The 26,543-nt window shown below is 40.6% G+C and overlaps 1 protein-coding gene across 1 annotated transcript in view; it reads right to left on the bottom strand.

Annotated features, from left to right (window-relative positions):
• Positions 1 to 46: 46 nt before the first annotated feature.
• The window catches only part of CLSPN (claspin), a 32,149-nt gene continuing 5,652 nt past the window's right edge, over positions 47 to 26,543 (bottom strand). Inside the window, exons 7-25 of the mRNA XM_014840110.3 lie at positions 25,962 to 26,070; positions 25,197 to 25,774; positions 21,383 to 21,574; positions 19,264 to 19,526; positions 18,150 to 18,325; positions 17,988 to 18,052; positions 17,216 to 17,415; positions 16,730 to 16,884; positions 15,936 to 16,162; positions 15,246 to 15,357; positions 13,835 to 13,910; positions 13,503 to 13,606; positions 3,822 to 3,986; positions 3,604 to 3,725; positions 3,231 to 3,358; positions 2,800 to 2,905; positions 2,140 to 2,222; positions 1,716 to 1,877; positions 47 to 1,408 (exon numbers count right to left, since the gene is read on the bottom strand). Coding sequence (XP_014695596.3) covers positions 1,298 to 1,408; positions 1,716 to 1,877; positions 2,140 to 2,222; positions 2,800 to 2,905; positions 3,231 to 3,358; positions 3,604 to 3,725; positions 3,822 to 3,986; positions 13,503 to 13,606; positions 13,835 to 13,910; positions 15,246 to 15,357; positions 15,936 to 16,162; positions 16,730 to 16,884; positions 17,216 to 17,415; positions 17,988 to 18,052; positions 18,150 to 18,325; positions 19,264 to 19,526; positions 21,383 to 21,574; positions 25,197 to 25,774; positions 25,962 to 26,070 — 3,134 coding nt within the window. The 3' untranslated portion in view covers positions 47 to 1,297. The remainder of the gene's footprint in view (positions 1,409 to 1,715; positions 1,878 to 2,139; positions 2,223 to 2,799; positions 2,906 to 3,230; positions 3,359 to 3,603; positions 3,726 to 3,821; positions 3,987 to 13,502; positions 13,607 to 13,834; positions 13,911 to 15,245; positions 15,358 to 15,935; positions 16,163 to 16,729; positions 16,885 to 17,215; positions 17,416 to 17,987; positions 18,053 to 18,149; positions 18,326 to 19,263; positions 19,527 to 21,382; positions 21,575 to 25,196; positions 25,775 to 25,961; positions 26,071 to 26,543) is intronic.

The following is a 26,543-nucleotide window of genomic DNA, read 5'->3' as shown; positions in this document are numbered from 1 at the left end:
AGACAGGCAGTGACCTAAGAAGGAGCATTCAATCAGGGCAGCAAATCCTGTTTTCAAGGCACTGAGATTTATTGAAAAACTACATACATATTAAAACCTCTTTATATACATTTTCCCCATGACAAGATTACAAATATACAAACATAAATTCCGTCAAAGTCAGCATCTTGAGTATTAGAAACAACTGTAGAAAACCCAAATATACCCTAATTCCATCAATTAAATTGCTGTTCCCCATCTGCCAATAAAAAACTGGCACAATTCATCCAACTTCCCAAGTCCAGCTCCTGACAGTGAAACCACAGTATCACATGGAATGTTTTTCCAAAGCAGCAGGGGCGCTCAGTCCTGAGGGGGAAAAAAATCTGCCTAAAATTCTGAGAGCCTCATGGAAGTTCAAGGAAAATCGGAAGTGATGGCAAGTCTCTTCAACAATACTTTGATTAAACTCCATGGTGGTTTCCTCTCAAAAAAGGTAACGAAGTATTAAATTGTCCTCTGGTCAGGGAAATGTATTCAACCCAGCCGAATGCAATAAATAATGGTTATATTTCTTCTTGTCAGGATGAGAACAGGGATCCTTGAGCAACAGTGTTTCAAGTCAAAAATCTAGTCCCAGGAGAGAACTCTCTGCCCCATGGAGTAACTAATGTGGACAGACACTGGGTGTAACCCTTTATCTTCATCCTCATACTCCAGAAAATTAGGGCCAACTGACTTGGGTACCAGTTTGAGTCCTTATTACAAAGAAAGCAAGGGTTGATTGGAAATTTGAGGCTGCCTTGTGAAGAGGCACAGAGAAAAATGGAAAGGGCAAGACTAATAGCCCATCTGTTGGTTACTCGGTCCTCTGCCTAAGAAGTCCCTCTTTCACTGAGTCCTGGTCACTGTGGTACAGATCTTAGGGGTGTGAAAGAGTCCTTCTGGTATTGACAATCACTGTGTTCTGTAACTTTCTGTAATGCCTCACTTTTTCCTTCTCCCCCTCATGCTCCAACCACCCCTTTCACAAAGAGGTATCAACCCAGGAAGCTGCTGGGATAAAATATCCAAGTATGCCGTGGGTCGATGTTGTAAACACCGCAGAATTAAGTTAGTGGCCAACCCAGGAAATAATACTAGGAAAGGAAAGAGATGTCCAGAGCCTTGCGGTGAAAGAACTGGAATCTCTGTCCACAATCTTAATGCACTGATTATGAAGGAAGGGGGGATCATCCACATGAGCATCAATTCCAACCTTCAGTGCCAGATACTTCTCAACGCGGTCTCAACACAGCTGCTGGCGCCCTCGATGGTGTTAGCTTTCCAAGTATCTGAAGATGCTTTCCTTCAATCCTGAAGTGCTATTGTCTGCTTTGGGGCGCTTGGGTGAAGGGGATGTCACTAAAGATGGACCCCGTCTCCTTACCTAGAGAGCAGAGAGAGACAGAGCCAGCTCAAGACCCTCATGCCAGTATCTACCTTCAATTAGCTCTTAAGCAACTCAAAGCTAAATCATGAACAATTAAAAAAAAAAAAGAAATAGAAACTTTCCAGGCAAGGTTCAAAGCTGATTATCTATTGGGGGTTGCAATCCCCTTGCTGGGGAGCACAAGATCAACACTGAAGCATAAGCCTTTAAGCCAAAAATACGTATTTTTTAATTTTAAAAACAAACAATTAAATAAATAAATTCTGCTTTGGAGAGTCACCAAATCAGTTCTCAAATTCCCTACCTGAGGCTTAGACGATTCCTTTGGTGCCTCAGCCTTGACAGGAGAAAGCGTATGGAAGACAAAGTTTCTTGAATTTCGGGGAGCACTGGGGTTGAGGTCAGAGAGGGCAGCCAGTTTCTGAAGCACAGCTTTGGGCTGGTTTAGCAGTGAGCCTGTCTTCAGCTGAGGAAAGAAGAGACATCTGGTAGCAAATTCCAAGGGTCAAGGCAAGAACAAGAAGTCAGTTCCTCCCTGCCTCCCCCAGGTATTGAGGGGACATATTCCTACCCGACTCAGGTAGGAAAGAAATAGAAGGCTCCTTAGACACCTACTTCCATTTCTGTAGCCACCACCCTCCCCTAAAGACAAAATCTCCCCCTTAGCTTGACCTGGGCCTTTATAACACTGCAGATCCTGATGTCAGGCGACAAAGTCCCCAACTAACCTGGCTGGTACTTCCTGGTCTGATGGCTTCAAAAGGATTTCTGAATAAAGACTTTGATTCTTGAATAACCACAGTGCGACTGACTAGAAAGAAAAGACAGAAGCTCGTTCTGGGCAGAGCTGGGTAGAATTACTTTTAAATCTAAACAAGCTCAGAAGCCTTTAACCAAACCCATAAACTAAAGCCATAGGAACTCTGATTAATTTATAATGACGACTTGAAACTAGAGCAAGTGGCTATGAGAAGACAGATAACTAAATTGAACTTATCGACTAGTCATTAACAGAATTAATATGAAAAAACAAGAGTAGTCAGAGTGTGGAGCAGTATTTGAGAGCTTTAGTTCTGGGTTTAAATTCTAGCTCTAACACTTAGGTATATAATCCTAGGCAACGAAATAAAGAAGCCAGAATTCACGACTCTGAGCTGCCTTTGAACATGAAGTAAAACCACCTACGTATATTCACAAGCACAATGTCCACTGCCCAACACTCTCAGATCCAAACATGCTGTCTCCACACCTCTGAGAGGCTTCTTTAAGACACTATCAGACAGAGGCCCATGACTAAGCTGTGACAGTCCCCAAAGGTTGGAGTTGCCTCCAAGGCTCCAGCACTAACAATCCAGGGAGCTGGACCCTGAGGAGGACCAAGCGCTCACCATTCTTCTGCAGTGCTTTGGCTGTAACTTTCTTGGCTAGCATCATAAACTGACTGTCTTCCCCAACTTCTTCTTCTTCTTCAGCTGGAATGTCCCCCTGCTGTGCCTGAAAATAAAACTCAGACAGTAGTAACAGAAGTCTGCGGCTCCCCCAAATAGTTAGCATAGCTTGGAAGCTAGAGCACCTGGGATATCATTTCTTTTCCTTTTTGCAACCTTTTGTTGCTTTAAACAAAAAAATTGAACTTGGACAAACAGGAAGAGAACTGCCCAGGTTAACCTTCTCAAAGCACAAAAGAAAATCCAAGGACTAAAAGGGACAGCAGTATGTTGCCCAAGATTTTGAAACTATCATGAAAAGCCAGGTGACTGGGTCTTCTCCTCCTCATAAATTAGGGTCAGAATAGGCAAATTTCCTGCAGACTTCCCACCTGGTCCCGAAGCCACTGCTCTCGTTCAATTCGCTCCTTCCTCCATCTGGCTTCTGTTTCATCAAGTTGTTCTTCAACCTGATCATCATCGGAGTCTCTGTGGAACAAGTCCATCTGCGAAGCATCATCTAAAGCAGAGAGTTAAGGCCATCAGCATTCTGCAGTCCCCACAGGAGAGGGTGTGTGGACAGACACAAATGAACTCCCATTGTTTACCATATACTGACAAACTTTTCCTATCCACTGATAGAAAATAATGGTTACAGCCAGCTCCTCCATAACAGCCGGCTATACTTTGATTTCCAATTGCGGTCTTAAACTGGACAAACGTGCACCTTGTACCATTTGCTTCTAAAGGCAATAACCAAGATACCTATGTTTTTCCATCGGAATTTCCTCATTCGTCCAGGACCATCACTGTGCAGATCCCCATCAGCAAGGTACCTTTCTTGGTATAAACGCAGCTGTCGCTTATCATCATCCAACATTGTTTTCCTACAACAGGAGAAATATGGTGTTCAAAACCAGGACTACTCTGGCTGGTTAGAGGGTCACACCCCACGACTCAGAAGGGCTTGTTGGGACACTGACATGTGTATTTTCTTGACTTGATTCTGTAGTTCCTCATCAGAAGGAAGTACTTCATCAATTACGTCCTCTTCATATTCATCAATCTCTTCTCCATCATACTCGTCTTCACTTCCCACGTCACTCCCTGATACCTCTGCTTCATCCTCCAGGTATTTCTTCAATCTCCTGGAAAACAATTTTGAAGATTAGAAAATTCAACAATGAATATACACAGAATTTGGAAGCAATAAGAAAAGCAGAATATAGAGCCATCTCTAATAACAATAATAAGCTTAAATTAATAATTATAATATATTTGGATAATAGTTAAAAGTCTAACATTTATACACACTGTGTGCTAATAACTGTATTTAAGGGCATTATCCCATTCTCTCAGGAGGGGGTACTATTATTCTCTTCAATTTACACTTGAAGGAACTGAGACTCAGAGTAAACTTACCCAAGGTCACACAGCTAGGAGGTTGCAGAACACGGATTTAACTAGGTTGGTGACTCTAAAGCCAGAACTCTCAGTCTCCCCCGAACATTTGGGATATACCTGCTGGAAGGTTTAAACTATTTTGTTTTACATTTAAGCTCACCAGCTTTAGGAGACAGACTGGAGATAGTACAGTATAGAAAGGTAATGGACTGGGATCTTCTTCAGCCTACCAAATCTTGACTGCCAAGTTAGAGGCATGACTGAGCCTCAAAGTTCCTGGTAATCAAAACAACTACTAGTGAATTTTACTATTTCAGTTCCCATTAAGAACAAATCTGCTATCACCCTGGGTTCAAAGTCCTGTTATCTGCGGTCATGAGTGGCAGAAATTTGATGGCTTTCTGAAGGCTGAGTTTTATCAGACTTATGTTATTTTTTTTTAAGCTGAGTTCCTCTGAATCCTAGGGTTCCTGGGGATTCCATTAGGGGCTATAGCCACTCAGTTTCCCAATCTTCCCATCCAGCTTCCTTGAGCAGTTCAACTTTTAGCTGTTATTCTTTATAAGATTACATTCGAACAAAGGACTCTGCAGTTAAGTAAAGTTTAAGAACCATTGCCTTAGAAAAATCTATAGATGACCCAAAGCTGTATGAGATAGTTAATTTGACAAATGACAAATTAGAACCCAAAACAGATCTTAACAGAGTAGAATGATGGGCTAAAAAACCCAACATAAATCTCATAGGGATCAATACGATGTCTTATATGGGAATTCCAAGTCATCCACATACACTATAATATTGAACACCTATTAAAATGATCTTTATAAAACTTTTAATGTCATGGGAAAAGGCTAATGGATATGCTAACCGGGAAGGAAAGCAAGATGCAAAATTGTACATACAAAAAAAATTTGTATGGATCTCAACTATATAAAAATATACACATAAAAAAGATTATGAGGGGATTGGCCTGCTGGCATAGTGGTTAAGTTCACATGCTCTGCTTTGGTGGCCTAGGGTTCATGGGTTTGGATCCTGGGTGCGGACCTCTGCACTGCTCATCAAGCCATGCTTTGGCGGCATCCCACATACAAAATAGAGGAAGATTGGCACAGATGTTAGCTCAGGGCCAATCTTCCTCACCAGAAAAAAAAAAAAAGATTATGAAGGAATAACCACCATCAACACTTCCACAAATATTCTGGATGGTGGTCATGGATGACTTTTTATTTATATCTTTCTGTATCCTTTTAAATATTCTAAAATAAACAGTTTACTTTTATAATCAGAACAATAATAAAATATTTAAAAAAATAAAGGGGGGTGTCATTTGCCCAAGACTAGGATGAGGAAAACCTGGAATGAGAGTAATTCATGAGAAAAAAGACCCAGGGAATTTTAGTTGTCTACCAGATCCTCAGGATCTACAGTGATTCAGCTCTTGTGATCTTTGGTTACTTTATAAGTAGTATGCATCCAGCACAAGGGATGAGGCTATACCACAACATAGAGCAGCAGTCAGACCACACCTGAGGATAAAGAGAATATCCAGTACGTGAGGAGTCTGGAAGCAATGTCGTGTGAGAAACAGCTGAAGGAACTAGAGATGTTTAATACAGAAATCACTTGAGGAGGACCTGACCATCTTTGAATAGTCAAGAGATGGCATGTAAAAGGATTTTATTTAACCTGTATTAATCACAAAAAGCAAAAGTAGAACCAGCAAATTTAGGTTAAAAGGTAGCAAGCTAAAACTCGACTGATAAAACTTTTCAGCAATAGCAGCTGGGAGATCTACCCACCAGCTGCATTAAATAGCCATAGCTCTGCTGCAGCTCTGAGGGGGCAAGTAAGATCCAGCAGGACCATGTGAGTGGGCAGGGACAATCCACAGCCCCAGCATGATTGCTCCTTGGCTCAATGGGAAAATCCATGGTCCCATGCCAGCCCAAGGGAGAGTCTCAGCTCGACCCTAGTGGAGAGGCCCTGCCCACCGCACAAAGGCTGGGCGACCTAGGAGCAGATGCGGTGCAGCTGGGCAAGCTAAGTGCTGGCTACATTAGATGCCCATAGCTCTGCTGTGGCCCAGAGAGGGCAAGTGAGATCCAGTAGGACCAGACGTTGGCAGAGTCTTGGTGAAAAAGCTCCCAGCTGCCGCAAAAGCCCATAACACCACTGCAATCCCTAAGGAGGGAGCATGTCTGGGCGGGTCTGTGGGAGCAGACAGCAGCAACCCAAAGCCCCCGTGTGATTTTTCCCACAGTTGATGGAAGACCCCACAGTACCTCTGCGATCCCAAGGAGTGGCCCAGTCTGTCAGGAACAGCTGACAGGGATCTTGGTGGGTGCAGATTACACAGCTCCTGCTCCCTCCCCGCAGTGGCAGCAAGTGGTGGCAGTAACCAAACTCTATCTCTATGTGGAGGCACAAATCCATGCCATGAAGCAGTATGAGAAAATATATTAAATCTCCAGAACAGAAGGAAAATGACAAATACCCAGAAAATAATCCTGAAGAAACAGAAATCTATACCCTAAATGACAAAGAATTCAAAATAGCTATCATTAAAAAACTCAATGAGTTAAAAGAGAATACAGACAGACAACTCAATGAGTTCAGGAGTTATGTCACAAAAGAGCTTGATACTATAAAGAAGAACCAATCAGAAATGCTGGAGATGAAAGACACAATGGATGAGATTAAGAAAAATCTGGCCTCCCTGAACAGTAGGGCTGATAATATGGAGGACAGAATTAGCAGTCTGGAGGATAGGAAGATAGAAATGCTTCAGATAGAGGAGGAGAGAGAACTAAGACTAAAAATAAATGAAGAAACTCTCTGAGAAATATCTGACTCAAGTAGGAAATGCAACATAAGGATTATAGGTATTCCAGAGGGAGAAGAGACGGAGTATGGAGTAGAAAGCTTGTTCAAAGAAATAATAGCTGAGAACTTCCCAAACCTGGGGAGAGAGCTGGAAATCCATGTGACAGAAGCCAAGAGATCTCCAAACATTATCAATGTAAAAAGACCAACCCCAAGGCATATAGTAGTGAAGCTTGCAAAAGTCAATGACAAAGAGAAAATATTAAGGACAAGAAGGCAGAAGAAAATAACCTACAAAGGAATCCCCATCAGTCTGTCAGCAGATTTCTCAGCAGAAATCTTACAGGCTAGGAGAGAGTGGAATGATATATTCAAAATTCTGAAAGACAAACACTTTCAGCCAAGAATACTTTATCCAGCGAAAACATCCTTCAAATATGATGGAGAAATAAAAACTTTCCCAGATAAACAAAACTTAAGGGAGTTCATGGCTGCAAGAACCCTCTACAAGAAATGCTCAGGAAAGCCCTCATGCCTGGGAAAAAAAAAAAAGGAAAGGGGCTACAAAACCCTGAGCAAGGAGATAAGTAGAAAGACAAAATCAGAAAATTGCAGCTCTCCTTCAGAACAGGTTAGCAAATGCTTAAGTATAACATTAAAGACAAAGGGAAGGGAAACCCCAAGAATAAATATAATCTTGTCATTTTAACCACAAACTCACAACACAAGAAGAAAAAAAAGATGTGACAATAACAAGTTAGAAGGGGAAGAGGTAAGGGATGGTACTGGCTTAGTCTAAGGAAATAACAGGCTATAAGAAAATGGATTATCTCAGGGCCAGCCCCATGGCTGAGTGGTTAAGTTCGCGTGCGCTCTGCTCTGGTGGCCCAGGGTTTCGCTGGTTCGAATCCTGGCCGCGGACACGGCACCACTGGTCAGGCCATGCTAGGGCAGTACGCCACATGCCACAACCAGAAGGACCCACAACTAAAAATATACAACTATGTACCACGGGGCTTTGGGAAGAAAAAGGAAAAATAAAACCTTTAAAAAAAAAGGAAAATGGATTACCTCATCTATGAGATGTTTTATACAAACAACCTGGTAACGACTAAAGAAATAATTAGAACAGAGACACAAAGTACAAATAAGGAGAAAACTAAGAAAACCAACATAGAAAACTACCTAACTGAATTTGTAGTCCAAAATTCATGGGACAGGAAACAAAGGATATGCAGGAGACGCAGAAAATGAGTGATAAAATGGCAGCATTAAGCCCCCACATTTCAATAGTCACTCTAAATGTAAATGGATTGAATTCTCCAATCAAAACACACAGAGTGGCAGGATGGATTAAAAAACAGACCCGAGGGGCCGGCCCCATGGCTGAGTGGTTAAGTTAGCACACTCCGCTTTGGAAGCCCAGGGTTTCGCTGGTTCAAATCCTGCGCATGGACATGGCACCACTCATCAAGCCATGCTGAGGCAGCATCCCATATGCCACAACTAGAAGGACCCACAACTAAAAATACACAACTATCTGGGGCCAGCCCAGTGGTGTAGCAGTTAAGTGCACACGTTCCACTTTGGTGCCTGGGGTCCGCCAGTTCGGATCCCAGGTGCAGACATGGCGCTGCTCATCAAGCCATGCTGTGGCAAGCGTCCCACATATAAAGTAGAGGAAGATGGGCACGGATGTTAGCTCAGGGCCAGTCTTCCTCAGCCAAAAAAAAGAGGATTGGCAGATGTTAGCTCTGGGCTGAGCTTCCTCAAAAAAAAGAAAAAAAAAACACACACACACAACTATGTACCAGGGGGCTTTGAGGAGACAAAGAAAAAGTAAAATCTTAAAAAAAAAAGCTTTCTTTGAAAAAAACAACAAACAAGACCCAACAATATGCTGCCTCCAGGAAACACACTTCAGCCCCAAAGACAAACACAGACTCAGGGTGAAGGGACAGAAGATGATACTGCAAGCTAACAGCAAACCTAAGAAAGCAGGTGTCACCATACTTACATCAGACAAAGTAGCCTTCAAGGCAAAACAGGTAAAGAGAGACAAAGAGGGGCAATATATAATGATAAAAAGGACACTCCACCAAGAAGATATAGCATTTACAAATATATATGCACCCAACACAGGAGCACCAAAGTATGTAAAGCAACTATTAACAAAACTAAAAGGAGATATCAACAACAATACAATAATAGTAGGGGACCTCAACACCCTACTAACACTAATGGATAGATCATCCAGACAGAAAGTCAACAAGGAAATTGTAGAATTAAATGAAAAACCAGACCAGATGGACTTAATAGATATATATAGAACACTCCATCCAAAAAGAGCAGATTACACATTCTTCTCAAGTACGCATGGAGCATTCTCAAGGATAGACCATATGTTGGGAAACAAAGCAAGCCTCAATAAATTTAAGAGGATTGAAATAATATCAAGCATCTTTTCCTACCATAATGCTATGAAACTAGAAATCAATAACAAGAATAAAGCTGGGAAAGCAGCAAAGATGTGGAGATTAAACACCACGTTACTGAACAACCAACGGATCACTGAAGAAATCAAAGGAGAAATCAAATATTATCTGGAGACAAATGAAAATGAAAACACACATACCAACTCATTTGGGATGCAGCAAAAGTGGTCCTAAGAGGGAAATTCATTGCAATACAGGCTCACCTCAATAAACAAGTAAAATTTCAATTAAGCAATGTCAAATATACCTAACAGAATGAGAAAAAGAACAAACAAAGCCCAAAGTCAGTAGGAGGGAAATAATAAAAATCAGAGCAGAAATAAATGAAATTGAAACAAAAAAGACAGAAGAAAGGATCAATGAAACAAAGAGTTGGTACTTCAAGAAAACAAACAAAATTGATAAACCCTTAGCCAGGCTCACTAAGAAAAAAAGAAAGAAGACTTAAATAAATAAAATCAGAAATGAAAGAGGAGAAATCACAATGGATACCAGAGAGATACAAAAGATTATAAGAGAATGCTGTGAAAAACTATATGCCAACAAATTGGACAACCTAGAAGAAACAGATAAATTCTTAGACTCTTACAACCTCTCAAAACCAAATCAAGAAGAAACAGAGAATCTGAATAACCAATCACAAGTAAAGATATTGAAACAGTAATCAAAAACTTCCCCCAAAAGAAAAGTCCAGGACCAGAGAGCTTCTCTGCAGAATTCTACCAAACATTCAAAGAAGATTTAATACTTATCCTTCTCAAACTATTGCAGAAAATTGAGGAAGATGGAGCACTTCCTAACACATTCTATGAGACCAACATCACCCTGATCCCAAAACCAGACAAGGACAACACGAAGAAGGAAAACTACAGGCCAATATCACTCATGAACATAGATGCAAAAATCCTCAACAAAATATTGGCAAACCAAACAGCAATACATTAAAAAGATCATACATCATGCAGAAGTGGAATTTAGACCAGGGACACAGGGATGGTTCAACATCCGCAAGTCAATCAATGTGATACACTACATTAACAAAATGAGAAACAAAAACCACATGATCATCTCAATAGATGCAGAGAAAGCATTTGACAAGATGCAACATCCATTTATTTATTTATTTTGAGGAAGATTAGCCCTGAGCTAACATCTGCTGCCCATCCTCCTCTTTTTGCTGAGGAAGACTGGCTCTGAGCTAACATCCATGCCCACCTTCCTCTACTTTATATGTGGGACGCCTACCACAGCATGGCTTGCAAAGCTGTGCCATGTCTGCACCCAGGATCCAAACTGGTGAACCCCGGGCTGCCGAAGCAGAACGTGCACACTTAACCACTGCACCACTGGGCCGGTCCCTCCATTTATGATAAGAACTCTGAATAAAATGGGTATAGAAGAAAAGTAACTCAACAGAGTAAAGGCCATATATGACAAACCCACAGCCAACATCATACTCAATGGGGAAAAACTGAATGCCACCCATCTGAGAACAGGAACAAGATAAGGGTGTCCACTCTCACCAGTCTTATTCAATATAGTACTGGAGGTTTTGGCCAGAGCAATTCAGCAGGAAAAAGAAATAAAAGGAATCTCAATCGGCAATGGAGAAGTGAAATTCTTGCTGTTTGCAGACGACATGATCTTATATATAGAAAACCCTAAAAAGTCCATTGGAAAGCTGCTAGAAGTAATCAACAATTACAGCAAAGTTGCAGGGTACAAAATCAACTTACATAAATCAGTAGCATTTCTATACTTTAATAACGAACTAACAGAAAGAGAACTTAAGAACACAATCCTATTCACAATCACAATAAAAAGAATAAAATATCTTGGAATACATTTAATCAGGGAAGTAAAAGACCTATACAATGAAAACTATAAGACTTTCCTGAAAGAAATTGCTGACAACATAAAGAGATGGAAAGACATTCCACGCACATGGATTGGAAGAATAAACATAGTTAAAATGTCTATACTATCTAAAGCAATCTACAGGTTCAATGCAATCCCAGTCAGAATCCCAATGACATTCTTCACAGAAATAGAACAAAGAATCCTAAAATTCACATGGGGCAACAAAAGACCCCGGATTGCTAAAGCAGTCCTGAGAAAAAAGAACAAAGCTAGAGGTATCACAATCCCTGACTTCAAAATATACACAAAGCTACAGTAAGCAAAACAGCATGGTACTGGTACAAAAACAGGTCCACAGATCAGTGGAACAGAATTGAAAGGCGAGAAATAAAACCACACATCTATGGACAGCTAATCTTCGACAAAGGAGCTGAGGGCATACAATGGAGAAAAGAAAGTCTTTTCAACAAATGATGCTGGGAAAACTGGAAAGCCACATGTAAAAGAATGAAAATTGACCATTCTTTTTCATCATTCACAAAAATAAACTCAAAATGGATCAAAGACCTAAAGGTAAGACCTGAAACCGTAAGGCTTCTAGAATAAAACACAGGCAGTATACTCTTTGACATCAGTCATAAAAGGATCTTTTCGGACACCATGTCTTCTCAGACAAGGGAAACAATAGAAAGAGTGAACAAATGGGACTTCATCAGACTAACGAGCTTCTACAAGGCAAGGGAAAACAGGATTGAAACAAAAACATAACCCACCAACTGGGAAAAAATATTTGCAAATCATATATCCGACAAAGGGTTAATCTCCATACTATATAAAGAACTCACACAACTCAACAACAAAAAATCAAACAACCTGATCAAAAAATAGGCAGGGGATATGAACAAACATTTCTCCAAAGAAGATATACAAATGGCCAATAGGCACCTGAAAAGATGCTCATCATCACTGATCATCAGGGAAATGCACATCAAAACTGCACTAAGATATCACCTTACACCCGTTAGAATGGCTAAAATAACCAAGACAAAAAATAACAAATGTTGGAGAGGTTGTGGAGAAAAAAGAACCCTCATACACTGCTGGTGGGAATGCAAACTGATGTAGCCACTATGGAAAACAGTATGGAGATTTCTCAAAAAATTAAAAATAGATGGGGCTGGCCCCATGGCCGAGTGGTTAAGTTCGCGTGCTCTGCTGCAGGCGGCCCAGTGTTCGTTGGTTCGAATCCTGGGCGCGGACATGGCACCGCTCATCAAACCACGCTGAGGCAGCGTCCCACATGCCACAACTAGAAGGACCCACAACAAAGAATATACAACTATGTACCGGGGGGCTTTGGGGAGAAAAAGGAAAAAAATAAAATCTTAAAAAAAAAAAAATTTAAAAATAGAAATACCATATGACCCAGCCATCCCACTACTGGGTATCCATCCAGAGAACTTGAAATCAGCAATTCAAAGAGACTTATGCACTCCTATGTTCATTGCAGCATTATTCACAATAGCTAAGATGTGAAAGCAATCTAAGTGCCCATCAACTGATGCCTGGATAAAGAAGATATGGTATACACACAAACACACACACACACACACACACACACACACACACACAATGGAATACTACTCAGCCATAAAAAAGGATAAAATCATCCCATTCACAAAAACATGGATGGACCTTGAGGGTATTATGTTAAGCGACATAAGCCAGATAGAGAAAGATAAACTCTGTATGATTCACTCATCTGTGGAAGATAAACAAACACACGGACAAAGAAAACAGATTAGTGGTTATCAGGGGAAAGGGGGGTCGGGGGTGGTCACAAAGGGTGAAGTGGTACACCTGTAATATGACTGACAAATAATAACGTACAACTGAAATTTCACAAGGTTGTAAACTATCATAACATCAATTTAAAAAAAACCCTACAATTTTAAAGAATAAAATCTTAAATTAAAAATGGAGAAAACCTATAATCTCACTGCCTGTTCAAATAAACTATTTTTAATTTAAAAACAAACAACTTTCTAGCAATTGAAGAATGGACAGATCACCTACATTTGCCTTTTCAACTTCTCCGATTGCCTCTGGAGCTCTTCTTCATCATCATCTTCGTGGTCTTCGAGCGCCAGATCTTCATTATCAGAGTCACTGTGTTCATCCTGCAAAATCATATAGTATCACTCCCCAAGTTACACAGAATAAAATGTATCCTCAACTAAAACAGGATTTATAAACTTCTGCCCAAACATCCCATTCTAGGAAACTGCTTCTGATAAGATGCCAAACAAAATTCCCAAGAACTCAGTCTAGGGAAAAAAAACAAAACAAAACATACAGCATCAATACATGGAGTTCAGTTACAATGATTGTGTTCCCGTAAAACTCACCTCATCACTATCAGACTCATTATCATTTGGGACAAGCCGAAAGGCTCCAAATTCTTCCTCTTCACCTTCTTCTTCCCTAAAATGCAAATCAACAAATCAAAAAATAAGTTGTCAGAAGCAAATTATAAGCACTCAGCCAACTTAAGAATTGAAAACATTTTAGTAGGGGCTGGCCCTGTGGCCGAGTGGTTAAGTTCGCGCGCTCCACTGCAGGCGGCCCGGTGTTTCATTGGTTCGAATCCTGGGCGCGGACATGGCACTGCTCATCAAACCACGCTGAGGCAGCGTCCCATATGCCACAACTAGAAGGACCCACAACGAAGAATATACAACTAGGTACCAGGAGGCTTTGGGGAGAAAAAGGAAAAAATAAAATCTTTAAAAAAAATAAAAAATAAATAAAAAAACAAAAAAGTAAAAGAAAATATTTTAGTAGCACCAACAAACTCTTCAAGAAACAGTAAACAAGATACCTTGCCCTAAACAAAAAAATTTTTTAAATTCTGATAAAATACACAACATAAAATTTACCATCTTAACCATTTTTAAGGGTTAAGTACATTCACATTGTTGTGCAACCAACCTCCAGAACTCTTTTCATCTTGCACAACTGAAACTCTATACCCATCAAACAACTCCCCATTCTTCCTTCTCCCCAGCCCCTAGCAACCACCCTTCTACTTTCTGTCTATGAATTTGACTACTGTAAGTCCCTCATACAGTATTTGTATTTTTGTGGTTGGCTTATTTCCCTTAGCATGATGTCCTCACAGTCCATCTGTGTTGGAGCATGTATCGGAATTGCCTTTCCTTTTAAGGGAAGGAAACGCATTTAAGCACAACACATTTTGTTTATCCACTGGGGATGCTTCCATCTTTTGACTATTAGGAATAACGCTGCTACGAACATGGATGTACAAATACCTGTTTTCACTTCTTTTGTCTATACAGTCAAAAGTGGAATTGCTGAATCATATTTTAATTTTTTGAGGAGCTGCTATTCTGTTTCCCATAGCAGCTTCACCATTTTACATTCCCACCAGCAGTGCACAGGGGTTTCAATTTCTCTATATCTTTGCCAACTCTTGTTATTTTCTCTTTCTTTGATGGTAGCCATCCTAATGGGTATGAGGTAGTATCTTATTGTGATTTTTATTTGCATTTCCCTAATTATTAGTGATGTTGAGCACTTTCATTTGCTTATTCTTGCCCTTTTTTACCCTGTTTTCCACCAACTAAATGAAAGCATTATAATTTCCTTACTATGTAAATATGAGACTCAAACCCACTGCAAGACTCAGGATATGAAGCCCCTAAGATGACCAGTTATTGCTAATCTCAGAGAACCTGACCCCAAGATTTTATCAGAAGACCGTGCCCTCCCAGGTTCCCACCAAACGCTGAGACTCACCTGTCTGTTGGGAAGGAGCCTGAGCAGAGGGCAAGTGCTTCTTCCATTGGATCACCCATGCTGCTCTCCTTCTCCTGCTTATTTAACTCTGATGGAGCCAGAGTGGAGGCATCTACATCACAGCAAGAAAAAGATTTGTCACCAAGGAATGACAGCTTAATCTTCTTTTCCCAGCCATCGAAAGACATGCCTGCTCATATAGTTTTAAGGTAAGCTTGCCAAAAGGAGCTCACCATCCATTCATTTAACAAATCCTTATTTAGTGCTTACTATATGCTAGGCACCAGAGATATAGCAGTGAACAAAACAAAGATCCTGGCTCCCACAGAGCTGACATTCTAGCAGGGGTGGGGGGTAGTGGAGAAAGAAGTGTGCAGGTGGAAATAATATGTTAGCATTTATATGAAATTTACTATACACCAGACACTGTTCTAAGCTTTGCATACATATTAACCATAAATGATGAATCATAAGGCCAAAGCTAAAGCAGTCTTAAGTCGACAGTTTACCACCCTAAGAAACTAAGAGCTCTAAATGTCAGAGAGCTAAGCAGTTAATTCAGCCTACATGCCAGAATCCACCACAGCCCTGTTTTCTATGAACTTTTTACCCAAGAGTAAGGGGCTTTCAAAGATACTGACTTAAGATATTTGGCTGTGGTGAGCGTAATGCTCTCTGTTGGATATTTACCCTGAGAAGTGAATTTTCCTGAACAAAGATTCAGAAGTTCCTCCATGTTCTCTTTCTTGTCGCTCTTCCCAGGCAGATGTTTTTCAGCCTGCGATGTGAACTTTCCAGTACACAAATCCAACAGCTCATCCATGTTAGCATCCATGGCATTCTCATCCATACTGGCCAATGGCAATCGAGGCTTCAGAGCTTGGTACTGATTCCTGTGGTTTCTAACATTTAAGAACCTACAAGCACAAGGAAGAGTGTAAGAAATTCTCTAGGAAAAAAACAAGGTAGTGGGTGAAAAGCTCTGAACACATTTCTAATACCAAAGTTAGAAGCTGAATTCCAAACCAGAAGACAAGATTCAAACTTCAGCCTTGTGATAATCTACAGAGGGAGGGGGAAGTCTTATGAAAGAATAAGTCCTGTTCAAAAGGTAAAGGGGAAAGGGTGATTTCAGATGGTGCTAGAGTAAGGCTTGGTGTTATGTCCATGTAACGTGCCACAAGTCTGTAACTCTCAATCCCATCCAACAATCATAACATAATAGGATGGATACGGGGAAGTCTGATGCCCTTACAAGAGCTATGCATTTCAAATAAGGCAGAGATCGAAGGATCAGAATGCCAGCAAGGCTTATTTACGTTTTATTTTCTGGAGAGACTTTGTTCAGACTTGTAGAATGTAATACTAATGGTCTGTACACCTTCTCTTTCTTAGAAGAGAAGGCACAGATGGAGTAACAGAAGCTCACTTTATTTTTAAACAAAATTAAGCAGTACCACCCACAGAAACATAAAACTACCTACCCATCTGCATCCAACAGTTGGCTCTGGGTGTCATCTTCTAAACAGAACTGGAAGTCTCCTGCTCCTAGGAAAAGTGTCTTAGGCTCTGGGGAGGCGTTATACAGATCCTGGGAATCCTCTATGGGAAGTGAAGGCTCAGACAGCTTTCCTGAACTCTGGCACCAAAACAAAACCAAACAAAAACAAAACATTTCACAAATGTCATTCACTGTCATGACAACAACAGAAGTTGCTATTTGCAATGTGTAATCCACTCTCAGGCAATTGCAGTTGAGGAGGACAATGCATAGCCAAGAGAAGCAGAAAGAAAAATATCCCCAAAAAAGTAAGAACACTGGATGAGGCTTGTTTTTAATACACAAAGAGGGTGGATTTTTTTAAACTGAACATACATAATGTGGTGGGAGTTGGTTGGCTTGGACACACTTTATTTAGCAATGTGGGAAGCAATAGGGGGAGGAGATTAGAAAGCCATTACCATCTTACCTTAGAAGCTGAGCTGACCAAACTGGCTCGAAATAGCCCAGGGGAAGGAGATCTGAATCCTCCTGCAGTAGGGAAAAAACTGGTCCCACGGCCTGTTTGTCTGTTGCAAGGCTGATAGGATGGAATTGTGGAGCCAATTAGCTCAAAGCTGCTGTTGTGGCTGCTCTCCTTTGTTAGCAGTGAGCATGAATCATCTTCATCTAAAGAAAGAGAAGCAACTTCTAAGTGAGTGCTTCCAGAAATAAGGTGGATTTGTTTAGGAAAAAGGGTTGAGAATGAACCTGTCAGGTAACACTCACAGACAAACTTCTAAAGTTATATGTTCCAAAGCATTAAGTTAAAGGCAAATTACAGTACTAAGATAGCGTTATCCGATCAGGGTTTATCACTCGGAACAAAGTGGCACCTGAAAGTTCCCGTTTTTCAGGTAGGCACCCTACCTAATGGCCAAAATCACTCTCTCCATTACTCAATCACTTACACATCTTCCTTTGGTCTACATATGATAGAAATATTTAATGGTTCACTCAATCAACACATACTCACTACAGACCTATTATATACCCACGGTCAAATACAAAGAAAGGGCACGTAAGTTTTCAAAACTCCTGGACCAAAATAAAATTCTAATTAATCCCTTTCATTGCCACATGTCAGACTGGGAAAAGCCCACTAGGGTTCAAAAAATGAAATGTTATGGAATTGTAGTCTGTAAGTATCAAAGCTAGAGGATCAAAGAAGAGTCAAGTTCTGCATAAGAGTCACTGCTTACCCAGTTTGCTAGCCCTTTTGCCTGAGTTTTCATCTGTTTCTGATTTTTCTTCACTAGGAAAGTAACTACAAAATAAGGAGGTAAATTGTTTGAGTATCTGTTTTCCTTACTAGATGGACACATCCAAAGGAATCTTATCTTTCCTTAGGGAGAATTACTTACCCCATCTTGGAAGAGTTGTCTTTAAACAGAAGTAAGATAGAATCAGATGAGAGAGGCTGGGGAACAGAGAGGCCAACTGACTTGCCAATTTCACTACTGCCATCATTGTTTTCTTTATCCATTTCTTTTTCATCTTTGGTTTCAATTTCTTCACTACCGAGAAGGAATTCTGCAATCTTTATCAATCATGCCACCCGAAAACAAAATGAGAGAAGTCAAAAATTTTAAAAGCAAACACACTGTCAGCTTCAAATACGGCTGCTTGGTTACAGGTCACATCTTAAATCTGAGAAGGTAACCCTGAAGGAAGCTCAGTCTAATTATTACCTTTAACGTAATTTTCCCTGACACTTCTAGAGCTCTTTTATACTTATTTTACCTTTTGCCCTCCCAAAATTGCTACAAGATTACGAAAGACTTGATTATCATTTTATTGAAGCAATGAGAGCTTAAATGATTAGCCTGAGATTGCAGGATAACTACTGATCTCAAACCAACCACAGACTGTGATATGCTGCCCAGTCCAGCCATTGCTTTCTTCTTCCTTTACCCAGGGTTAAAGATCAACCAACTCTTCCGAGAGACCCCAGAAGTCAAGCAAGAAAGCTTTTCTTTTTTCTAATACCAAAATGCTATCATCACCTATCTTCCCCAGATGGAAAACAATACCAGGAACAAGGGCAAGAAGCCCTTCTACAAATGCCCTCCTCAGTGAAGAATGAAAATAACTCAGAAGGTCTCGGCCTGCCTGAGAATTTATTTCAGACCTCAACCTGGCCAAGGTTAAAAGTGCTTTTTATTCTGAATAGAGAAAGCTAAATAAACAACAAAGATGAAAGTCTCTATTAATGCACAGCCATTTTAATATCAGCATTATATTAGAATGTGTAAACCAACAGTAGAAGCCAAGGCTACGGCTGTGTGAACTGCAGATGCTCGATGCTGCTGACAGAACTGAATGCAGGAAGATTTAGGTACATAAGAGCTAGCTATGTTCATCTCTGCTCCTAAAACCTCTTATACAATTGAACATGCTTCTTATACTCTTATTCAAATCCAATTTTCTTTTACCCTTATCCTGACCAAGCAAAAAAATTACATAATTGCCAGAGACCTGATTGCTTTCCTCTTTCTCTTCTTCTTCCTCCTCTGCTCCCTCTAATGCTTTCTCTTCCTCCTCTGCTCCCTCTAACACTTCCTCTTCTTCCTCTGCTCCATCTTCCTCAGACTCATCTGTCATTTCCTCCTCCTCTTCCTCTTCTTCAAATCCATCTTCATTATCTAATTTAAATAGTGCTTGGCGTTTCTGGCGTTCCTCAAATCTGCGCAGTTTCATTGCTTCCTGTAATTTAGCTTTCAGCACCTGAAGCTTTTCACCTGAACAGAAATACGAAGAAATGCTTTAGACGTAATGACTGCCTACATACTACAATAATGTAAGTGCACTTCAGGCGACTCCAGAAGCGTCTACTCACATCCCAGAGGAGAATCAGAGATAGGCGTTTGTTATTTTGACAAGTGGGGATTATTATGAACTGAAGTAAGACAGAACTTCCACAGTTGGTTCTACACCTGGGATAATACCCTATGCAGAGACTATAAAATCATTATTGAAAAGGGAAGAAAGAGGGGAGGAGTGGGACTTCAAAAGTCTCTGGCTCAGAAGCCTTGAAGGAAAACATTGATAAATCTATCTTTATTAAAGAAAAAGAGAAATAAGTCAAGCGTAAAATGGGCAAAGGATATGAACTGGTAGTTTAGTGAAAAATGAACATATGTTGTTAATAACTTAAAAATAATGCTTAACCTCACTTCGGATTAAAGAGATACGAATCAAAATAATGAGATACCATTTTTGACATATTTTGCAGAAATTAGAAGTTTTGATAATATCCATTATTTTTGTTTTTTTAAGATTTTATGTTTTTCCTTTTTCTCCCCAAACCCCCTGGCACATAGTTGTATATTCTTCGTTGTGGGTCCTTCTAGTTGTGGTATGTGGGACGCTGCCTCAGTGTGGTTTGATGAGCAGTGCCATGTCCGTGCCCAGGATTCGAACTGACGAAACACTGGGCCACCTGCAGCGGAGCGTGCGAACTTAACCACTCAGCCACAGGGCCAGCCCGATAATATCCATTATTAACAAGATGAAACAGAAACTCTTATACACTGAGACTCAGTGTAAATTGGGGCAACTATTTGGGAGGGACAATGGGATGATATATATCAAAATTTGACTGAATGAGTCCACTGTAAGGAATTTCACATCCAGATAAACCAACATATATCCGACCCTAAGATGCAACATTTTATGAAATCCAAAAACTGGAACGAACAAGATGTCCATTAATAGGAATATGGTTAAACAAATCACATTATATTCATACAATGAAATATTATGCAGCTGTTAAAAAAACCTCAAAGGCAAGATAATATGTATCTGAGCTCTGGAATTAGGTGGTCTGGATTAGGCTGCTGGTTCTACTACTCACTAGCTGTGTAAACTTGAGCAAGTTGCTTAAATGCTCTGTATATCAGTTTCCTCATATATAAAATAAGGATACTAATGTTATTTACTGTAAAACACCTAGAGCAGTAGCTGGCAGACAGTAAGTGTAATTAATGTCATACAAACACACATACACAGTGGTATATGCATTTGAATTTTCCTAGAAGGACACACAAGAAACTGTTAACAGTTACCTTTGGGAAGAATAATTTTTCCTTTTATACCTTTTCTTCAATGTTTTATTTTTTTCTATGTGATATATTACTTGTATTTTCAAAGTGAGAGCAGGAAGAATAGACCTGTCTCTAATATATGGTTAAAACAAAAACGTAGATTACAAAGCAGAATGCATGGTCTGATCACATTATTTTTCTTTAAACATCCATAGACATACACGCAAAGAGGAGAGATTAAAAGGATAGATACACAGTATGGTTATAGAAGTTGTCTCTGACAGAGGATTGCAGAAGTTTTTTGTTTATTTTTCCCACTGATTTTCTACAACAGATATTTATGAGTTTTTTTAATAAGACAAAGGCTACTTTAAGAAATAAAGTCATCCTACCCACCCTACACCTCCAGGCAATGCTACACATGAATCATGCTGGAGGTACTGCTGTCCAGTCTCCAAGGAAAAAGTTCTATAACTTTTCACTATAGAGTCTCCAGTAGCCATAAAGACCTGCCAGGAGTACAAAGCAAAAGACACTGTGGACTCAAATACCTGGTTTTGTGTGGCTTGCTCCATCCAGCTTCTCAGCTGCCAAAGTCACAGGCACCACATCTGCCTTCAGCTCCTCCTTTCCATCAGTGCCCACCTCTTTCACTATGACGCTCACATTCACCTTCTGACCAGCCCTGGGTTTGGCTGCTGGATTAGCATGCTTCCAGAAACGCTGCTTCAAGGCTTCCAGTTCTAAACCCAAAAGCCAACCCGTATGTCAGTTTGCCATGCTTAAACTCTTTCCTTTAAGATGCCAGTCAAGAACTATATATATACACTAAGTTTTTTAGCTCAACAAAGTTGCAGGGAAAAAAAATACAGAGACATTAAAAACCCCTTTGCTACTAACACCTGTGTCTTATAACTTAGAACTTCACCCAAACTTCTGGGTCAATGGACTGCTGCAACTGCTCTTCCTCAATATATTTCAAAAATCAGACTTTTAAGATATAAGTTTACAACTGAAGTTGCTAAATATGTGCAGTTGGTTTTTTGGGGGGTGAGGAAGACTGGCCCTGAGCTAACATCCATTGCCAATCTTCCTCTTTTTGCTTGAGGAAGACTGTCCCTGAGCTAACATCTGTGGCAATCTTCCTCCATTTTCTATGTGAGATGCCGCCACAGCAAGGCTTGATGAGTGGTGTGTAGGTCCGTGCCTGGGATCCGAACCTGTGAACCCCAGATTGCTGAAGCAGAGTGTGTGAACTTAACCAGCATGCCACTGGGCCGGCCCCCATCTTTTTTTTTTTAATCTTCTAGTCCTAGATATGTTTAATTCTTAAAAAGAAGAAGTATTAAACTAGTAGAAAAAAATACCACAATTCTCAATTATTCAAGGGCTTAATTTTTCAGGAGTTTCAATCTCCTTTTTTTATTCCCTATTTTGAACATTTCATTATTTACCAGCAATCTTACTAAATATGGGCAAAAATTTAAAAAAGGACAAAGAAAACGACAATCAATCCAAGCAGTGATGTAACTCAGCAGCAGGACTGGAAAAAGGTTTTTGGTAAAGCTGTTATCCTAGTGCTACCAGCACAATCAGAGAGGAAATCTCACTTACACGTGGCCTCCGTCACACACACCCAACTTGTATGCGAACGGGACTATTGACACTGGGAACAATAAGTTCAGCGGTCCAGTGGCAACAGGGCATGCTCCTCTTCCCCGCTAGTATTATTTAGAATTTCCTCCTCCTTTCTCCCTCAGCCAGCTGCTCCCTGGCACCAACCCTACTCACTCTAACTCCTCATACCAAAGTGGGATCTGTCGTGAGGACAATGACAGTTATAAAGAGAAAGGAAAAGGAGAAAAGCCCTTTGGGTTGACAGATGCTGGATATGTTCATGTGCCTTCTTTTCCATGATAAAATGTCCAGGATACTCTCAGTTTGGTTCTTTTTCTAAAATGCACTCAAATCATACTTTAGGAGTTTTGTGGTTACAATCGAGATGTAATTTTTCCTTCCCTGGAAGGTCTTAGTGGAAAAAGAACTGGAAGGAAACCTTTGTATTCTGAGTCCCTAACATTATTAGCAGCAAAAACCCCACTCCAGAGGATGGTACGTTTACATTACAAACAAGAGTAGGAAGAGAAGCTGTAAGTCTGCATCCTATGTGACAGTGGTTCAGTAAGGGCGGAAGCAACGGGGGGTGGCAGTGGAAAGGGAACAGAAACAGGTAGGTCATTATTGGCACCAAGAGAATAAAAGAAATGAATGAGGAGGAAGATTACTTGGGACTTAAAATAATAGTGAGGCAGGAGGTGCCTTCATTCTTCTGAGGCAGGCCCCTTAAAGCTCTTCATCCCCCAACCCACTGAAGCATCCACTTTTCTTGCCCTTTACCACATGACTCAATCATCACCCTCCCCACTCTAGAATCCCTATTCAATCCCTTCTCCTCCATCAGTCTTTTTCCAGGACCCTTCATCTCCTCTCTAAGTGAAAAGTCTCTGCTCCAGCTCGAGATTCCACCAGTAGCTTGGATCTAGAACTGTTCTCATTCCCATTGCTCTAAGTCTGGAAAGTAGAGGAATTAAGGCAGAGACTGTTCCCTATACTACTGCAGGAAGCAGGAGTAATACATTCCTGGCCCCCCAAAGTTTAGATCCACAAGCACTGTCTTATGGAGACCCTATTCTAATGAGGTTAAGGACGCTGAGCTGTTCCTACGGCTTTTACTCTTAACTCAATCCAATGTGTTCACCACACCAGGCACCAGACTGAACTTCCTAAAATGAATATCTGATTGGGTCATTTCCCTTGCTAAAAACCTTCCAATGGTCCTCTACTAACAAAATTTCACAGCATCTAGTATAGTAAGTACTCAAAAAATGGTTCTTCCCCATCTCTTCGTCTGGGACTGTTTAGATAACTTCTGGTCCCATACAACAAAACTTTCCCTCCCTGTTCTGGGCAGCAGCTCATTCCCATGCTTCTTTGCCAGTGGAGGTGCGCTGATTCTGTTACACAACCGCCCACCCCACCTCCTGCTGTGGTCAAACTGACTTTCCCACCCTCCCAACACGCGCCATGCAGAGCTCTTCCTATCCCTTCCAAGAATGTCCTCTCCACTTCCACAAAGTCCACCTGTTCAATCAACAAAGACTCAGTGAGCATGTCTTACACACCAGATACTGTGGCCGACATAGCACCCGCCAACAGTCAGCTGTTTAGCAAAGGAGAGTCTTGGTGGAAATAATTTCACTAATAAGAGAAGCAGCAGCAGCCAGCATTCGAGTGCTTCTTTATGCTATCCATTCATATGCATTATTTCAACGAATCTTCACTATAACCCCATGAACCAGATAGTGCTGTTATTTAAATTTTTTAAAAAGATGGCTCGGAGAGGCCAAATAGCACGCTTAAAGTTCCACAGTAAGTAGCATAGTCTAGATTCAAAGCCTGGTCTTGCGACAGAGTCTAAGCTCTTAATTATCATGCCACACTGCCTCGATGCAGAGGGAACACTCAGTTCTACCTATGAGTCAGGAAGTTTACCGAATGTGACAATACTTGAGTTCTGTCTTGAAGGATCATTCATTCGTTTAATAAATACGAATGCCTACAATGTGTCATCTTCTGTGGAAGCACTGGGGATAGAGGAGGGAACAAGTCAGAAGATTCCTATTCAAAGCATAAAGGGAAAAACAATGAACAGGTAATTACATCCGCCTACTCTCCAAGCCTTCCTTTAACCACCTATTGGAAGAAACTTACCCCTCCTCTGAACTCCCATTGCACTTTATTCTAAATGTTTCTTTCAGCAAAGAATGTTTCCCGTTTCTTCACGTTATTCAATTTTTTCCAATTATCAGTGACACATGCTCATTATAGAAGATGCCATTTACCACCTTCTCTCTTGCAATACTGTATTTGCATACTTCTTATCTTCCCTACTAGAGTGTAAGTAGCTCAAGTGTAGGATAAATGTCAGATTTCTCGTGCTATGCCCTACAACATCTTGCATGTAGTGGATAGGTTAATATTTGTTGAGTGCAAAAAAAAAAGAAATTCAGTTTTGCAGACAATTTACTGAACTGAACTGTTTCTCTTTGTGAAAAACTGAACAATGCTTTTATGAATTTCACACCATAACACAACAGCAATGCACCTCTTTTGTATATTAACCTATCAACAGGCTTCCATTTTAAATCAGGTTTAGAACATCTGAGAGTCCACCAGTATCGGGTACCCCTGTAGAACAAGATCATGTGTGGTCATCGGTTTCTCCTGTGTTCCCTGTCCTTCCTATAATCGAAAGCTGCCAGAATAAACCACTCTGGAGAGGCCTCCCACAATTCAAAGGATTACCTCTGTTAGTTTCAGGTTCTTCAAGTATCACAAAGGAATCTTCATCAGCACCCAGCCGAGGCTTGACGGAAACATCTACTCCCAGTTGCTTAAGTCTATCCAGCGTGAACCGCCTCACTTTTTCAGGTGGCACAGCTGCTGCTGATTTAGTTTGCTGGCTGGGCTCTTCCACGTTCTCCTCTGGTTCTTCTGTTTTTTTCAGGCCTTCTCCCTCCAGGGCATGAGGTTCAGGCGCCACAAGACCTCCGGCCTGATACTCCCCAGTGTCCTTGTTCCCAAGGAAGCTGGATTCCTGTTCCACCACTGAGCTGTCCCCAGGTGAGGATCTAGCATCACTCTGATTCTGTTTCTCCTGAATTTCTAGCTCTTCGCCTCCCATCAAATCCTTACGGCATGACACGTCTGATCCAGCAGTGATCTGCAGTGTCTTTGAAACTACAGGCAGTGCTTTAATTTCCTTTTCAGATCCCGCACCTGTTGTCTGCTCAGACTCTTTGCCATGGTGGTCACTATTCATCGCAGTTGTATTTGCAGTGTCTACGATTTCTTTGTGATGACTTGACTGATACTTAGATGACCTAGAGAAGGGAAAATGAGCTGAAGTTGAAAATTATCCTCAATGTGAAACATTCTCACTCCTTAGCACATAATGAAACAGTTAAATCAGTTTTAAGGGAGTGAGGAATCTGAACTTTTTACACCATGTGTTTGCTACAAAACTGAATGTTTACGAAAATTATAATCAAAAGGAAAGAGGGTTCTTACTTCAGTAGCGCCATGGCATTTCCTTGGCAAGTGGGCCGGGGTTTACGTTTGAAGAACTCATGAATGGTTTTATTCTCAGGCATATGATATGGAAGATTAAGTGCAGACTCTATAAAATGGAACAAAACAAGCAAATATGTATACTGTATATTCTGAAATGTCACTTCATGTTCAGTTAACTAAAGAGTACAGCCAAAGCCATCACCAGAAATGGAACAATCCTGGCTTTAACAAAGACAGGACCTAAGTACAAAACAATTCCCTAAAGACCAATGGCTTTTAAACCTAGTTGTGAAATCAAACTGATGCAGGAAGTTTTCTAAAAATATGGGCTCTTGGAACCCATTTCATGCCTAGTGAATCAGAATTTCTGTGGGGCCTAAGAATTTACACATTTGAAAGGTTCCCAAAGGAATCCTGATGCAGCGGGTCCATAGAAAACCATTAAAAAATCTCCCTCCCTACCACCACTACAGTTCTAGAAATTTTTTCAGTTTATACTAATGTTCCAGAGGCTTTAGAACAATGGCCATTCTCCAAGATCAATTCTAAACTTGATATTATAATCCAATTCATATTAGG

The sequence above is a fragment of the Equus asinus genome, chromosome 5, assembly GCF_041296235.1.
Source record: "Equus asinus isolate D_3611 breed Donkey chromosome 5, EquAss-T2T_v2, whole genome shotgun sequence".
In the NCBI taxonomy this organism is placed as follows: domain Eukaryota; kingdom Metazoa; phylum Chordata; class Mammalia; order Perissodactyla; family Equidae; genus Equus; species Equus asinus.
The sequence above is the reverse complement of the archived record's forward strand: the minus strand, read 5'-3'. Positions and strand labels throughout refer to the sequence as shown.